Source organism: Drosophila navojoa, chromosome 5 (assembly GCF_054131105.1).
Source record: "Drosophila navojoa isolate 15081-1374.11 chromosome 5, UAZ_NAV_1.0, whole genome shotgun sequence".
NCBI lineage: Eukaryota > Metazoa > Arthropoda > Insecta > Diptera > Drosophilidae > Drosophila > Drosophila navojoa.
In genome coordinates this window covers 26,676,917-26,695,204 of record NC_142893.1, presented here as the reverse complement: position 1 = coordinate 26,695,204, position 18,288 = coordinate 26,676,917, and the positions used below count along the sequence as shown (strand labels likewise).

The 18,288-nt window shown below is 40.6% G+C and overlaps 1 protein-coding gene across 1 annotated transcript; it reads right to left on the bottom strand.

Annotated features, from left to right (window-relative positions):
- Positions 1–15,446: 15,446 nt before the first annotated feature.
- Positions 15,447–17,245, bottom strand: LOC149091278 (uncharacterized). Its single transcript, XM_089262011.1, has 2 exons — positions 15,596–17,245; positions 15,447–15,458 (listed from the first exon to the last, which is right to left on the bottom strand). The coding sequence occupies exons 1-2, from the start codon at positions 16,958–16,960 to the stop codon at positions 15,447–15,449; spliced, it is 1,377 nt and encodes a 458-aa protein (XP_089118137.1). The 5' UTR covers positions 16,961–17,245.
- Positions 17,246–18,288: the final 1,043 nt, after the last annotated feature.

Here is an 18,288-nt window from a genome sequence, read left to right as displayed (position 1 = left end):
ATATATCGCGCGCATATCGATTTTATCACTAAAAAACGATAACTCATTCCGATATTTTTTTATCGATAAAAACCTTAATCGAAAGTCAGTTAAAAAATTATATTCCCTACATCATTATAGCTAGAGTGTCCAAATTTTAAATTTTTGTTAAAATTTACCTCCCACCCCTAAATCCACCCCCTCACCATCATCTTTGTAGAAGTCGTATATCAAATACTAGAGACTTGTGCTTCGGTATACACATACATTTATACATCATGATTACGTTCTGAAAGATTCATTACGATCGTACGTCTAGAAATTAAATTATTCAACAAATAAGTTCTCATAATATTGCCAACTCTGCAGCGCAACCCAAGCGCAATAGGTTATAAATTTATATCTCCTACATTTTTAGAGCTATAGTCTCCAAATTTTAAAAATATATTCGAATGCATTTTATACAATTTCGGTTTTTGTTATCTTTTGGATACCGGCTCCAAATTCACCAGAATCCCCAGTGAAGTTCAGATGCTAGTATAGCTAATTGTGAATGATTTGACATGTTTTTTTTTTAAATGCCAAATATTCAATAGAATATGTAGATCATATGCTGAAAGTTTCATTAAATTCGGTTTAGTCAATCGACGTTAAAAAATAACAAAATGTTTGGCCAATTAACAAACGCACGTGCTGCAGCAACAGCAGTTTTCCAATACGTGTGCACACATACATTCAAACATCTTCTAGCACATTCTTAGAATCACATCAGCAGTTAGTTTCGTTTAGTTCTGCTAGATGGCGTTGCATCAGTGAATCTATTTCAGTTTTGACATTGAAAATAAGAACAGAGGAGTGGCGTTATGGTTAGAGGGCGCGGCGCACGATCACGAGGTCTCTGGTTCAAATCTTGCTGGGCGTATTGTAGTTTTCTTTTAATTGCTTCAAAATTTTTATATATTTGATTAAATTTCTCTCATATTTTTTCAAAAATCGAAATTGAAATTTTAACCTATACTATACTATATATACTATATGTACGTTTTTATTAGTTTGGTTGTTCTTGCACATTCTTCGCACATTCTTCACAGTCACATCAGCAGTCAGTTTGACTTAGATTTGGTAGATGGCGCTGTAGCAGTGAATCTATTTCAGTTTTGACATTGAAAATCTGAACGGAAGGGTGGCGTCAAGGTAGAAAGCGCGGCGCTTGATCAAGAGGTCTCGGGTTCAACACCAGAGCGTGTCGTAATTCTTTTTTTTTTTTAATTGTTTCAAAATTTTTATATATTTAATTAAATGAGTTTTCTATTTCATTTATATTTTTAAATACATCGAAATTGAAATTTGAACCATACTTAATGTGCTTTTCTATTAGTTTGGTTCAGGGTAGTATCTAGTCGAGCGCTCTCGACTAGAGTTTTCTTACTTGTTATACCCTGAACCCATTGAAAATGGGAAATCAGGGTATAATGGTTTTGTTGAAGTGTATGTAACAGGCAGAAGGAGGCGTGGCAGACCCCACAAAGTATATATATTCTTGATCAGGGTGACGAGCTGAGTCGATTTGGCCCTGTCCGTCTGTCTGTCTGTCCGTCCGTCCGTCCGTCTGTCCGTATGTATGAACGCGTCGATCTCAGAAAATATAAGAGCTGGAGACTTCAACTTTTTTTTTAAATGTCCGTATATATCGCGCGCATATCGAGTTCATCACTAAAAAACGATAACTCATTCCGATATTTTTTTATCGATAAAAAACCTTATCGAAAGTCAGTTAAAAAATTATATCTCCTACATCATTATTAAGACGTATTAAATATATATTATTGTATTTTATACAATTTCGGTTTTTGTTAAAATTTACCCCCCGCCCCTATATCCACCCCCTCACCATCATCTTTGTAGAAGTCGTATATCAAATACTAGAGACTTGTGCTTCGGTATACACATACATTTATACATCATGATTACGTTCTGAAAGATTCATTACGATCGTACGGCTAGAAATTAAATTATTCCACAAATAAGTTCTCATAATATTGCCAACACTGCAGCGCAAACCAAGCGCAATCGCCTGTATGTATGTGTGTGTGTGTGTGTTTTTTATTTTTTATATTCGTTTATTAACAGTTTTTATAATTATACAGGTGCAAGTTGCGTGGTGGCTAGGATAGTGCGCGATGCTTGCGGGACGGCCGTAAAGCATTGCTTCGCAAGCACTGTGCGCTACCTTAGCATGGGACAGCTCGACCCATCATTCGCTCGACTCTGCGGAGCTCCATCATTACTGTGGCCGCGAAGGTGCTTGTTAGTTCCCAAGCTTCCTCCGATTCCAGCATGGTGTTGACAATGTTGTCCGCTCTGATGGAGCGGCCCACTGCCTCTTCGAGACGACGCCTCTCCTCCAGGAACCGTCCACATTCGAAAAGAATGTGGTTGGCGTCTTCCACGCGCCCTCGTTCGCACCAGGGGCACTCGTCAGATTCCTCGTGGCCAAAGCGCTTCAAATAGCTCCGAAAGCATCCATGTCCCGAGAGGATCTGCGTAAGGTAGAAGTTTACCTCGCCGTGCTTGCGGTTGACCCATGGTTCAAGCTCCGGGATGAGCTTGTGCGTCCACCGCCCTTTAGCTGAGCTATTCCACTTTCTTTGCCATCGTGCAATTCTGTTCGCCCTGATAGCGTTGGGTCGCGCAGGCGCGTGCGAATTTCGCTCCACGGCTTCGGCGACCAAGTACTCCAGTGGTACCATACCAGCTATGACGAGCGCCGCGTCATCGGAGATAGTCCTGAAAGCGCAGTTGACTCTGATTGCGCTCAGTCTGTAGACCGCGCAAATGCCCCGGCTGTAGCTCGGCGTTGCCATCGCTCTTGCCCATATGGGCGCAGCATAGAGGATGACGGACCTAATGACGCTCATTAGAAGGAGACGTCGTTGCTGTTTAGGTCCCCGCGTGTTAAGCATAATTCTCGAGAGAGCTCTACAAGAATCATCTGCTTTTTTTTGCACATACTCTAAGTGCTCGCGGAAAGTTAATCTTGTCTCTATCATGACACCAAGATACTTTATCGCCCTCTTTGACGCAATGGTGACGATGCTGACTAGGACAACTTCAGTTTTGTGTGCCGCTAGCTCGAGCCCAGCTCCAGTCAACCAGCTTCGTATGCGATTGATACTTTCGCTGCACATATCCTCTGTATCTTTGAGCTCCTTTCCTATGGCTACGACAGCTACATCATCAGCAAAGCCGATGGTGTGCGCACCTGTTGGTAGTTCCAAGAGCAGTACGCCGTCGTACATGATATTCCATAGGAGAGGCCCCAGCACTGAGCCTTGGGGTACTCCAGCTGACACTGTTTGAGTTTGGGGACCCTCACTCGTATTGTATACCAGTGTTCTTCCTCTGAAGTAACTCTTTATTGTTTCTTTAAGATATTTAGGGATATTATATTGTGACAGCGCATTCAGTATCATATCCCAACTAGCTGTATTGAAGGCATTCTTTACGTCCAGGGTCGCAATAATGCAGTATTGCTTCGTCCCATGCTTCCATCTTGTGCCATGAATGGCGGAGGTGGCCAGACCAACAACTTTGTTTAGCGCATTCGTTGTTGACCGGGCCTTCCGGAATCCAAATTGGTTTGGTGACAGGCCTCCGGCGCTAGTAATCGCAGTCTCCAGTCTGGAGCAGATCAATTTCTCAAACACCTTTCCCATGGTGTCTAAGAGGCAGATCGGTCTGTATGAAGATGGCTCATCTGGTGGTTTGCCAGCCTTGGGTAGCAACACCAGGTTCTGGACTTTCCATTTTGCCGGGAACGTCTCTTGTATTAAACATTCGTTGAATAATTCAGCGAACGTATTAGGGTGCAAGGCGAGGGCTAGCTTTAGCGCACGATTTGGGATCCCATCCGGGCCTGGAGCAGTGTTGGTTCTAAGACCCCGGAGAGTTAATATAATTTCTTCCTCTGTGACTAAAACAATTTCAGTGCTCATTGAGCCCTGATCAGCAGACTCGGACCGAAGGGCGTGAATGGAGCTTAAACTTTCTGGAAAGAGCGTTTCCACAATCGATTTAAGCTCCAGACGATCCGTAGGCTGCAAGCGCGTGTGTGTGTGTGTGTGTGCGTGTGTATGTGCGCATTATTATTGATATATCAGTTGCTCGAAGGGCTCAGGGGATCTCGTAGTCGAGCAGTCTCGACTAGAGCTTTCTTACTTTTTTGAATATGTTCGAAGAGGTTTAACTGGCATGTCAGGGTCTATGATGCAAAATGCTGGTTTGAGTCTCTCGACCGATATATTATGTGTAGTTCCGTTAACGTTAATAGCGAAAAGCCGATCATTGATCCGTTCCTTTATTTCATGTGGGCCTGTGTAAGGAGGCTCAAGCGGTTGTCTGACGTGGTCGCTTCGTAGAAATACATGGCTGCATGAATATAAGTTTTTGTGTATAAAGGCTGATTTGTTCGTATGATGTATTACAGGTGACGGTCGAACTTGTCAAATATAGTCACGGAATTTGTTTATAAATTGTGTTGGATCATATGGTTCATCATTGTGGGTGAAAAATTCTCCCGGAAGGCGTAAATCCGTGCCATATAGCATTTCGGCAGCAGATGAATTGATATCTTCTTTAAAACAAGTGCGGAGTCCCAAGAGTACAGTTGGTAAGATTTCTAACCAAGGAGTTCGTCGATTGCACATCAAAGCTGCTTTAAGTGAGCGATGCCAGCGTTCTATCATTCCGTTGGATGCGGGATGATATGGAGATGTGCGAATTCGTTGTGCTCCTATCATGTTTGTCAGCGATAGAAATAGAGATGATTCGAACTGTGTTCCTTGGTCCGTTAATATTGTTTTTGGGGCTCCGAACCGGGCAATCCATGATCTGAAAAATGCTGTTGCGACTGTGTCAGCAGTCATGTCTTTGATCGGAGCTATTTCTGGCCAACGAGTGAATCTGTCGATCATGGTGAGGCAGTATTTGTACCCTTTATATTCCGGAACGTGAACGGAACGTGCTCAAATCGTTTGTCCACCTGCCGAAAGTGTTCCGGTACGAGTTGATTGTTTCGTTGGATTTTTGATCGTTGGCAGTCATTACATTCATTTACCCATTGATTGATATCACGCCGCATTGATGGCCAGACATATTTTTTTGAAATTTGTTTAATGCTTGCTCTTTTACCAGGATGCGAAAGGAGATGAATAGATGAAAAAATTTGTTTGCGGAGTGACTTTGGTATGTACGGTCGAGTTTCCGATGTTTGAATATCGCAGTAAACTTCTAAGTCTGTTGGAAATTTTACTTTTTGTAATTTTAGTGATGTACTCCCTTGGAGTAGCTGTTCTAATTCATTGTCATTTTGTTGCAGTTCTTGGATTAAACGAAGAGGTACAGTTTCTGGCATATTTATTTGATTGATGCGTGACAAAGTATCTGCCACAATATTGTTCGAGCCAGATACGTGTACAATGTTGGTGGTAAATTGTGCAATATAATTAAGATGACGTATTTGCATTGGAGATGCTTTGTCTAACTTTTGCTGGAAAGCGTAAATTAAGGGTTTGTGATCAGTTTGTATTACGAAATCCCGACCCTCTAGTATGTGTTTGAAATGTTTAATGGACAAATAAATTGCCAGAAGTTCTTTGTCATACGCACTGTATTTTTGTTGAGCATTTTTTAGTTTGGTTGAAAAAAAACCAATTGAATTCATTTGATTGTTTACAATCTGTTGAAGATGTGCTCCTACGGCAATGTCTGATGCATCTGTAGATAATACAAAGGGACAACCTGGCGCAATGAAGTTCAAAAGCGTGCTGGAGACAAGAGTTGACTTGCAAGTTGAAAAAGCTTTTTCTAGTTCTGGTGTCCATTTAACGGGTGTACGATCATTCTTCTTTGATTCTTTGCATTGCCCTGTAAGAAGTGCTTGTGAATCTGAGGCAGATGGTATGAATTTCCGAAAATAGTTCAGTGCGCCAAGAAATCTACGTAACTCCATTATGTTGTTGGGTTTCGGGTAATTTTGTATGGCTTCTACTCTGTCTTTAGGTGGTGTCATGCCATTAACAGTGATGTTGTAGCCCAAAAATGTAAGTTCTTCTTTGCCAAATTCACATTTAGATGCGTTAATCGACAAGTTGAATTTTTTAAGTTTTTCAAGTACTGATTGAAGATGAATTTCGTGTTCCTTGAGACTGGATGAGAATACAAGGATATCGTCGATATAACAAAAACGTGGTCATCATCTCGGAAAATGGAATCCATATGTCGTTGGAAGGTTTGAGTTGCGTTTTTTAGGCCGAAAGGCATTACCATAAACTCGAACAATCCAATGGGTGTGTTTACAGCAGTTTTTTGAATATCTGATGGATTCATTGGGATGTTGTAGTATGCTTTGTTAAGATCAATTTTTGAGAAAATTGTCTTACCGTGTAGCCTGTCGCTGATATCGTCGATGAATGGAATCGGATAACGATCTGGTTGAGTACGAGCATTTAATTTTCTGTAATCACCGCAGGCCCGCCACCCACCGGTCTTTTTTTTGACGAGATGGATAGGGCTGGACCATGGGCTGCTTGATGGACGAATAATGCCAAGTTGCAGAAGTTCCTTAAATTCTGATTTGATGACTTCTAATTTTTCTCCAGTGTATCGACGTTTAGGTTCAGCTACAGGTTGCCCAGTGGTGATAATGTGATGAGAAATTTCACCTGACTCTGGTCGTTTGTAGGTGCTGATGTTCGTTAAATTTACATATTTATTGATAATATGGTAAAATTTAGACGAAGGGTCGATCGTGAGGACATTTTGTTGGTAATTTCTACGAGCTTCTCCATTGATTTGCTGTTGAGCGAGTGGATCGATGAGTCGTTTTGTTTTTAAATCCACTGTCAATCCAAAATGAGCCAAAAAGTCAGCGCCTATGATTGCTGATTTAACGTTGGCTATGATGAATTTCCATTGGAAAGATCGACGTAGGCCCAGATGAACTTCAAGCTGTCTGGTACCGTATGTACGCATGATTGGCTGCCGTCAGCTGCACTTAGTGGCGACAGCTGATTTAGTTTTCCGGTTGTTGATTAGTTGTGCATTCGAACTCGCACGGCTTTACACATCTCTTTGCTGCTCGTCCGAAACGGATGTGATATGTGCAAACTTTTTGCTGGTAGGTATGGGCTGAAGATGCGGATTGGTTGTAGTTATTGTTATTCCGTCTGTGGTTGTTGCTTGAGGGTGATGATAGAGCTTGGTTTAACTGTTGGGCTATTGTTTTAATAGACGTCTCTAAGGCACTCATCCTGGTGTCGATAGAATTTGGCTTCGTGCTTTGGATAGCTTCACAATAGTTTGTTGTGGGCATATTGTCAAATATACGATCTGCAATTTCGGCCAAACTTTCTATATCCTCAGCATTGCGTGTGCACAGGATGGTTCGAATGCTGCTTGGAAGGCGTTGCATCCACAGTGTCACAATTCCCTCGCACGATAACGAATCGTCAGCCAAGTCGCGCATTTCCCGAAGTAGTTGACTCGGTTTTTTGTCAGAAAATTCAATTTCTGTTAAGAGTTTGACTAGCTTCTTTTCACGGGACACACCAAATCTTGAGATAAGTTCTTTTTTGAGTTTGTCGTACTTTCCAGATTCTGGTGGTTTCTTTGCGATGTCGGAAATCTGGCGTAGAGTGTCTGCATCCAATGAAGTTATTATAGTGAAAAACTTGGCTTGATCCGATTTGATGTTATGTATATGCAGCAATGCATCAATTTGTGTGAACCACAATTCTGGATCTGTGGCCATGAATTGTGGGAAGCGAATTGTGTGAATGGCGTTCACAGCATGTGAAGTAGTTGTTACATGCGTTTCTCCGCTGTCGTTTTCAGCTTGATCGTGCATGACGCCGTTTGCTGAGGCTTCTTGGGCGGCTGTGTCTGTATTGGTGGCAGCAGCAGCTGATGTTGAGGCTTTTTCGTCACGAGTTACAACCATTTTGTGAAAATTAAAGTTCTTTATAAATCGGGGTCACCATATGTGGCTACGCCACATTTAAAACACTATTTGTATTTTAATGTATTCAAAATAAGTATATATTTTATTGTTGCTTTGGCGTGGGTAATTTATATGTACCTCTTTTTATAGAGAAGGGAAAACTCTCGATTATTACTATCGATAAAGACTATTGTTAAACTAACTATAACCACTGACCAAACAACACATAGACTAGACATGTAGTACAAAGTTTTTCAACACCGAAAAATCTCTCTTAGGTCCCATTGATTTCTGGCTCTTCACTTTTAGGTTCAAGCTACGAAAATACACGGGTGCACAATCATTCCGCTTCATGCGCTCGACCGAGACGGTCAAATGTTGAATAAAATATGTCTCTGTGATTGATTTTTGTTGTTGCTCTCTCGCTCTCTCTACTCTCTGCTCTCTCAAATTTGTATATGTATGTATGCATGTGAGCACAAGCAGCAGGTCACAAAAATTGAAATTTTTCGCGTTCGACTGCCGTTTCTTCCCTTCTGTGTGAAGAGTATACCTAACTCTTCAAACCGTTTGCCAACCTTGTACCTTATACAAACAATTTGCGTTTTTGTTATTATTTGTGAGAAGGGTATAAAAGCGTTGGTGGTCCTAATGAAAAAGTTTTCGCGACGAGCGTGCACACGCACACCACAGTCCCTTCCTACATGTATGACCATTAGTTTGCCTGTGTGCTGCCTGTAGCAAATTTAGGCCCTAGTATTTGAATTTGGTCGATCTTGAGGATTGCTTGCATACATACATATGTATGTATGTACATATGTATATGCATTTGAGTGTACATATGTACGCATGGGCTGTGAAGCTAACAATTATGGGAGATCACTTGTAGAACCATTTGTATGCCTGTGGGCCTTTACATGTCGTGTGTGTATGTGCATGTGTATGCATGAAACATGAACTTTGGCGTGTGCCTACCTCAACTTAGAATTGACCGATTTAGGGTTCGAATTGAAGAGGCGCGCTTGTATGTAGGTAGCTGACTAACTAAAGTGACAAGTGCACTTGCCAATCATTTGTATAAGTTATTTTACTTTCATGATTTTATGACACCTTGACCTGTATACATATGTATGTATGAAAATATGCTTACTTTAATAAATGTAAAGTTAATCTGTATATGTACATACATATGTGCATATGTATGTACATACATATATGCCCAGGTGCAAAGGAGCTTAATGAGGTACATTTTTTTAAAATTCATTCCACGATCATTGAAATGAAATCAGGTGCTTAAATATAAGCGCGAGTTACCTGTCAGTTACTATACTACACACATGCATACTTATGTATGTGAATGAGTTACTCGCCGGTCACACTGCCACAAAGTATATGTATGTACATATGTATATATTTTAGATTCGGGCTACGATAATATACATACATATGTATGTACATATGTATGTACAAAAGATAGCACGACGAAATCAGTGCGCTGCAGAAACTCTATCGAAATTGTCCCGTTCTATGCGCTTTGTGTTTTTTGTCCTACTCTCTCTCACACACTCTTCTCTCTCTTTCTCTCTATGGGCTCTCAAATCATCAAGCTCAACATCGGACAACAATTGAAATTTTTTCGCGACGATCCCCCTTTTGAGTGAAGAGCAAACTGTAAGGGTTTCGTTGATTATTTCTGGGAAGGGTATGCAAGTTTTGATGCACACAAAGAATATGATTTCGCGACGAGCATGCACACACACATTTACAAATTGTTCGTAAATCGTCCGTTGTAGTGCCGCTTTATACATATGTATGTATGTGAGCACATGCATAAATACATTTGTGTATGTGTATGCTTGTATGGAATGGCAAGCTAATTGTCTCTGGATTTAGTAGTTTATAAATTTTGTATGATTTGAATCGTAGGGTGACTATCAAATGGGCCATTATGACTTTATTAAAAATTTTTGATAATAATGAGTAAAGCTTGAGTATAATATGGCATGTTTATTTCATATATTGCAAAGCATTTAATAAAGTTAGTAGTGTTTTACGATAATTTTTTCGGTTGAAAATGTGTATAAAATAATTTTAATTATATATAATTATTTACGGATATAAACACATTTATAAACATATTAGCAATAATAATATATAAATGTACTTATGTATATATGTATGTTCATACATAGTACATCTGTGTAAAGTGGTTATGACAGTCCGTAAGACCGACCAAATGCAATTGCTGAGCTTTAAATTTGCTACAAGCAGCAAGAGTAACGCACGCAGGTCACAAATGCTTATACATGTAGCAAGGGACTACATGTGTGTGTGTGCATGCCTGTCGCGAGATCATATTCTTTAGGCGCATCAACGCATTCATACCCTTCCCATAAATATATATCGAAACGCTAACATTTTGTTTGCATGAATGTCGCAAACGATTTTAAGATTATTGATTATGAAGATGCATTGGAAAATATTTTTAAAATTTGGAGACTATAGCTCTAAGAATGTAGGAGATATAAATTTATAACCTATTGCGCTTGGGTTGCACTGCAGTGTTGGCAATATAATGAGAACTTATTTGTTGAATAATTTAATTTCTAGACGTACGAACGTAATCATGATGTTTAAATGTATGTCTCACAAGTCTCTAGTATTTGATATATGACTTTTACAAAGATGAGGGTGGAGGGGGGAGGGGGGGTGGACTTAGGTTTTTTCGATAAGGTTTTTTATCGATAAAAAAATATCGGAATGAGTTATCGTTTTTTAGTGATAAACTCGAAATGCGCGTGATATATACGGAAGCGTGATATATAAAAAAAAAGTTGAAGTCTCTAGCTCTTATACCTTCTGAAATCGACGCGTTCAAACATACGGACGGACGGACGGACGGACGGACAGACAGACGGACAGGGCTAAGTCGACGCAGCTCGTCGCCCTGATCAAGAATATATATACTTTGTGGGGTCTGCTACGCCTCCTTCTGCCTGTTACATACATTTTAACAAAACCATTATACCCTGATTTCCCATTTTCAATGGGTTCAGGGTATAAAAATGTTTAAAAAAGCTTACAAAATAGCTGAATTCTTTTTATGCATTTTAATGTAATTTGGCAAAAAGACTGAATTTGCCATATATGTAATATGCCCGCGTGTTGTTCAACTTGACCTTTCTTATACAATCTTTCAAATCTGTGATTTTTGTGCGCGAATCATGAAAATTTTGCTTATAGATTTTCTTTAAATACGAAAATAAATAGCTAGATTTATAGCTTTTCGAAATTTCTATAGCATTTAGAATTTTAAAATACATATACAAAATATGTATATGTGTTTTCGATATTATTTGTGGGAAGGGTATGAAAGCGTTGGTGCTCATGATGAAAATGCTTTCGCGACCAATGTGCACGCAACAGTCTCCGTTGCTACATGTATTATGACATTTGTGTGCCTGTGTGCGTAGCTCTTGCTGCCTGTAGCAATTTTAGGTCCCAGTGTTTGCATTTGGTTGATCTTGAGAAAAGCGCACACTTATATATGTACATACATATGTATGTATGATTGTGTGTACGCAGGGGACGCGATGTCCCACAATTGTGGGATATCACTTGTAGAAGCATTTGTGCCTAAGTGCCTTTACATGCGAGTTTGTGTGTGCGCATGGGTGTAAGCATGGGACGTGAACATTGGCTGCCTACCTCAACTTAGAATTGTCTGAACGATTTTGGATTCGAATTGCAGAGGCGCGCTTATATTTAAGTAGCTGATTAAGTAAAGTGACAAGTGCACTTGCCAATACTTTTTTTCACTATGACCGGCGAGTATTTTATACATATGTATGTGTGTAGAATAGTGACTGGCGGATAACTCGCGCTAATATTTAAACACCTGATTTCATTTCAATGATCACGGGTACTTGTCGTACTTGATTAAGCTCAGTATACAAAATGGGATGCGATAGTCGATTCCTTGCAGCTGTTATGTATACAGGAGCAAGCAAATAAAAAAACCTATAAAAAGTATTCGCAAACTGACGAAAAACATAACATAGAAACTAATAGAGGAAGACAAACCACACATTATGAATAAAAATTCAAAAGAAACAAGAAAGAAAGCTCTAGTCGAGACTGCTCGACTACGAGATCCCCTGAACCCTACAAGCAACTGATATTTCAAACACACACGCACACACACACACACACACACACACACACACACACGCATACAAACAAACACACGCACACACACGCATACAAACAAACACACGCATATACACACACTCACATATACAGCCGCGCTGCAGTGTTGGCAATATTATGAGAACTTATTTGTTGAATACCACCCCTAAATCCACCCCCTCACCCTTATCTTTGTAAAAGTCGTATATCAAATACTAGAGACTTGTGCTTCGGTATACACATACATTTTAACATTATGATTACATTCTGAAAGTTTCATTACGATCGTACGTCTAGAAATTAAATTATTCAACAAATAAGTTCTCATTATATTGACACACTGCAGCGCAACCAAAGCGCAAACGCCTGTATATGCGTGTGTGTGTGGGTATGCGTGTTTTTATTTATATGTGTATAAGTGTGCGTGTATTTGTGTGTGCGTGTGCGTGTGAGTGTGCTAACTATTATTGAAATATCAGTTGCTAGTAGGGTTCAGGGGATCTCGTAGTCGAGCAGTCTCGACTAGAGCTTTCTTACTTGTTATCAATGGCATCCCCTACTCTTAATCAAAGTATCGAAATCAACCCAATCTAAGCACCAAACGGTTACCTAGTTTTCAAAACAGGAACAATGGACTTACCATCGGACTACGAATAGTCCTTAACAGTAAACTAAATACATATAACAACTTACTTAAAACCGAACTGTTCAAATACATTGCCCACATAGAGTACCCAATAAACAAATTAAATCGCGAAATGAATGGTATACAAATATTAAAAGAAATAAACGAGGTTTAATAAATGCAATAGGAACAGTAAATAAATATCTTTTTGGCACTTTAAACCAAAACGACAAAAACGAATTAGCGCTAAAAATTAACAATTTAGCACAAAACAATGACGTAAGCTATTTAATAGAGGCAGTAAACAAAAACATAGAATTGCTCAATAACTTAACCATCTCACAAGAAGCAGATAAGAAACTAGATTATCTCATATTCAACATAGAACATTTCACAGAATACATAGCAGATATTGAATTAGGCATGCAACTAACCAGACTAGGCATTTTCAATCCCAAACTCTTATAACATCAGCATATGTTAGATATAAATCATGAAAAAATTCTAAACATAAATACTTCTGCTTTGTTTAAATCAAATACAAATCACAAATCAGCCTTATCCAGATGATCAAAATAACACATTAATTGAAAATACATATGAGACTTACTACACATTAAATAATAAAGCATATGTAACAAGTAAGAAAGCTCTAGTCGAGACTACTCGACTACGAGATCCCCTGAACCCTCCAAGCAACTGATATTTCAATAATAATTCGGACACACGTATACAAACAAACAGACACACACACGCATATACAGGCGATTGCGCTCGGGCTTCGCAGCAGTGTTGGCAATATAATGAGAACTTATTTGTTGAATAATTTAATTTCTAGACGTACGATCGTAATGAAACTTTCAGAACGTAATCACAATGTTTAAATGTATGTGTATACCGAAGCAAAAGTCTCTGGTATTTGATAAACGACTTTTACAAAGATGAGAGTGAGGGGGTGGATATAGAGGCGAGGGGTAAATTTTACCAAAAACCGAAATTGTATAAAATGCGTCTTAATATATATTGAAAGATGAGGGAGATATAATTTTTGAACTGATTTTCGATAAGGTTTTTCATCGATAAAAAAAATATCAGATTGAGCTTTCGTTTTTTAGTGATAAACTCGATATGCGCGCGCTATATATGGACATTAAAAAAAAAATTGAAGTCTCTAGATCTTATATCTTCTGGGATCGACGCGTTCAAACATACGGATAGACAAACAGACATGGCCAAATCAACTCAGTTTGTCGCCCTGATCAAGAATATATATACTTTATGGGGTCTGTCACGCCTCCTTCTGCCTGTAACATACTTTCAACAAAACCATCATACCCTGATTTCCCATTTTCAATGGGCTCAGGGTATAACAAGTAAGAACGTTGCAGTCGGGCGCTACCGACTGCGAAATACTCATTCACAGTTCCTTTGTAAATGCAGTGGCGGAGGTTCAAGTCCCCATCAAGATTAAGTTGTTATTTTTCATACATAATTCGTTTTTTATCAAATAGATATTTTATTCTTTTTTCTAATTGAACAATTTTATAAGTTTAAATTTGTTTCTTCTTAAAAAGCCCTCATATATGTATGTACGCATATATATATATGCATGTATATGTATGTACATAAGTCTGCACGCATATGTAGCATCAAGCATTCCAAGAAAGAGCTAACGGTAACGTAAATACAAAATTTGAATGCTTACGCTCAAAAAATGTGAAAATTACAGGGTATTTTTCGATATGCCACGCCCCCAAAGAGGCGTGACAATTATTTTTAGGGCATCGATAGAGGAGGTTACTAGTAACTCAACTATTCAAATTTGAAGCTTCTAGCTCTTAAACTGTTGGAGATATAAAGTTTTGCGGTTTGCCACGCCCCCTTTGGGCGGACATATATCCACTATAGCTTGTTATACTTGGGAGGTCAACTCGCGTATATATACCAAATTTCAAGTCTCTGGCATCAATAGTGCCTAAAATCTAGCCAAATTTGAAAAATCACTATATCTTCAGGTCCGATTTGCCACGCCCCCAGTAGGCGTAGACATATAATTTTTTAATCAGTCATTATAGAATTATAGCATTAGCTCACGTGCGAAATTTCAACGTTCTAGCTTTAGAACTTTAGGAGATACAGTTTTATCTGATTTGCCACGCCCCCAACGGGCGTAGATATATCCACCATAGCTTTTTGGACTTGTGGGGTCAACGCGGATCTACATACCAAATTTCAACTTTCTAGCTCTTCAACTAACATGATTTCTGGTATATCGGAAAATGCATTTTCCGATTTGCCACGCCCCTAGTGGGCGGATCGGGAAAATTTTAACACTTTATAAATCGTTAAGTTATACACGAGTATGTGTTCCAAATTTCAAGTCTCTAGCTTCAATAGCGGCGAAATGAACTGCGTTCATACGGACAGACGGACAGACGGACGGACGGACAGACGGACGGACAGCACGACGGACATTGCACAAAAGCAATATACTAATTCACTTCGTGAATGAGTATAAAAAGAGAAAAGAGTAATGGACCCAAATGGCTACGCTGAGGTACACCAGACGAAATAAAGATAAGTTTAGACATAGCTGTTCTGACCAAGACTCTTTGGGTTCTACCCATTAAATAGGATGAAATTCAAGATTCAAGTCTAGTGAAAATCCTAAGCGTTCAAGCTTAAGAATTAGTATGTGATGCTGAGTCAAATACTTTACTGAAGTCAGTATAAATTACAACCGTTTGCCATTTTTTTGGAAAAACTGTCATTGACAAGCGAAGTAAATTCAAGAAAATTAGGACGTTGATCGATTTTGAACAAACCCATGTTGAGATGGTTGAATAATCGATTTGCACAAATGCTGCAAGGCCGATGTTATAATTTTTTAAATAACTTCGGAATGTTGTTGATGTGCTGGAGTGGCCGAGATGAAGAAGCGTATGATGCTTGACTCCACAGACCCGACAACTGCGCGAGCCACATTGTCGCGACTGATGACCTCCCTTGAGACAATTCAAACATAAGCCAGCCTTTCGGACCTCATTCAGGCGAAGACTAGGAGACAAGTTTGCGAATCTTGGGCATTTGTAGATTGTGTGCTCAAGATCATTACAAAAATTGCAACTGTGCGTACTGTGGCCGGTTATTAGAAATGCTGATCTACTGGTAGCAACCTTACTGCAAGAATTCATCGGCTTACTTGACGAATAGTTTGTAAGAGCAAATTGCATCGATTCCAAAGTACGGCAACGAAGCTCAAGAAACGAGGAGACTTCTTCATATCTGGGTATCTGAAGAGCCATCTCTGAGTTGTCCAATTTCTCCTCCCATTTAGCTTGTGAGGCCTCATCAAGCTTCTGTATCAGTATCTGAGCAATCATGGCACTGGCTATCTGCTCTGTTGTGCCCAGACTACTGAGCGCACGCATATGGACATTGAAGCTGTCAGATAGCTCACGCAGCTTGGTTATGGATCCATTTTCTACTCTTTTGAGACCTAAGATCTTTACGATGTGGGCCTGGAAGATTAAACGTCGGTTATCATATCTCTGCTTCAATAAATTTATGGCAATTGTATAATTATCATTAGAAATTTCCAAAGAGCGAGCCGTATCCAACGCTGCGCCATCGAGGCAGGACCTGAGGTGCTGAAGTCTTTCCATATTGCTGATTTCTGGCCGACTTTCAATAATTGTAGAAAACATTGAGTAGAAATCAGCCCAATTAGCATATCCACCGCTGAACGTAGGTAGCTTTAATGGCGGCAACGCAGGTGCAGCCTGCAATCTGGGAGCGGATGCGCGAGGAGGGTCACTTGGACGACTAAACGTGGAACTATGATGCACTTGAGCAGTGCGACTTTGCAGTTCGGACATTAATGTTGACTGCATGACCATTATTAAATCATCAAAGTCAGTGCGCAAATTGCTGGACATCTCAGTAAAGTCGATCTCCTCTAGACTTTCATGAGCCTTGCTAAAGGAGTGGCTTAGCTTGTCGATATGCTCCAGTAGAACATTTAGAGTGCTGTCACTGTGATCGGCAAGAGCATCTGAATCGACCTTGGATTGTAGCTTTTTTACGCGTTCAAACACCGACTGTACCTTGAGCTTATAAAACCGCACGCGATCTTCGGGAGCAACTGCACTAGCATCTAAATTCGCCATGACGAGTACAGCACGAGCAACACGATTGAGTTCAAAGTCGTTGGTGCGAGCGCGATTGCAAGAGTAAAGTAAATGTATGTATGCTATAGCGCAGACACAAAACTTGGAATAAGTCGTATTTGTCGAGCAGAGTACTTGCAACTTTAATAAACTGCCAAAGAGTTATATTATGGTACTCAAATAATATACAAGTATGAATTGTTGCACACCGGTACGATTATTATGGACGCGCTCGTATCGCAGCCGTGGCGAAAGAGTGCAATGTAAACGAAGAATAACGGCAAGCATACTGTGCTTATGCAAACTTAATCACTTATAGATTGAAGCTATAGAACACGCAGTCACTAACCATAGACATTAGAAATTAGAGTTTAGAAATTAGCTGATTCTTTATTAGATTGTCATTTGCAGAAGTTTCGCATGTGTACTACTTTTACGGGCGCCAGTGTATTGCAGACCGAACGAAAGAGTTACAACTATGGCACACATGCCATTCATGCAGCCACAATGACCACCACTACGACCCAGCCCTGGTGTATAACGCGCGATGCCTGCCGTATGCTGCGATTGAATGCCTAGAGGACGATGGCCCAGCCTCGGGAATAACCGCGTGGATCGCCACCTCTACTCGGCTCTGGCGTATAGCGCTTAGCGCCACGTCGCATTGCACACGCTATGTGCTCGTGCGCCACACTGGGTACTCCCGAGAACCGATAGCCCGTCCTCGCATCCGACAACCGACCAGCTATGTGTTAACACTCAGAGCTGGGTCACACTGCATCCACGATGTGCCATGGCCGGTTGTCTCAAAAGCTAACCCCAGCCTATCTTGCCTCCAGCCACGCGGATTCCCCGCGATCCCGCTCCGGTGTATGACACTCGGCGTGGAATCGTGTGACTAATGTCGCGGGCGGCGGCGAGACACTGAAGGCCAACCCCGGAGGGCAGAACGTCAGCGGCTTCCCAGTCCAGATTCTGGCGAATAAAGCCCGGAATCTTTCATGCGTCCCCACTGCGCCCTGACTACCGGAGTTGACCAGTTGCTGGTCCCCTCGCACACGTTCCCTTGCCTCCCGACGCGCAGCCAAGCCAGCCGTGGTTACAACCCAGCCTTGGCGTATAACACTCCGGGCTGAGCTGTGCCACCCTGCGGTGAGGTGCCTGGAAGCCAGTGGTTTCTCACGTCGGGCTCTGGCGTATGACACTCAGAGTCTTCAGTGATTCCACTGTATCCCCCCTAGAATCCGAAAAATCTTCCCCACGAAGCTACGCAACACCACCTCGTTCTCGCCCGCAGCCAAACGGGTTGCTGCCACGATTCGGCCCTG

Bases quoted from the DNA above. Each gene is read 5' to 3' on its own strand.
- LOC149091278 (XM_089262011.1), bottom strand. From the start codon at position 16,960: ATGGCGAATTTAGATGCTAGTGCAGTTGCTCCCGAAGATCGCGTGCGG.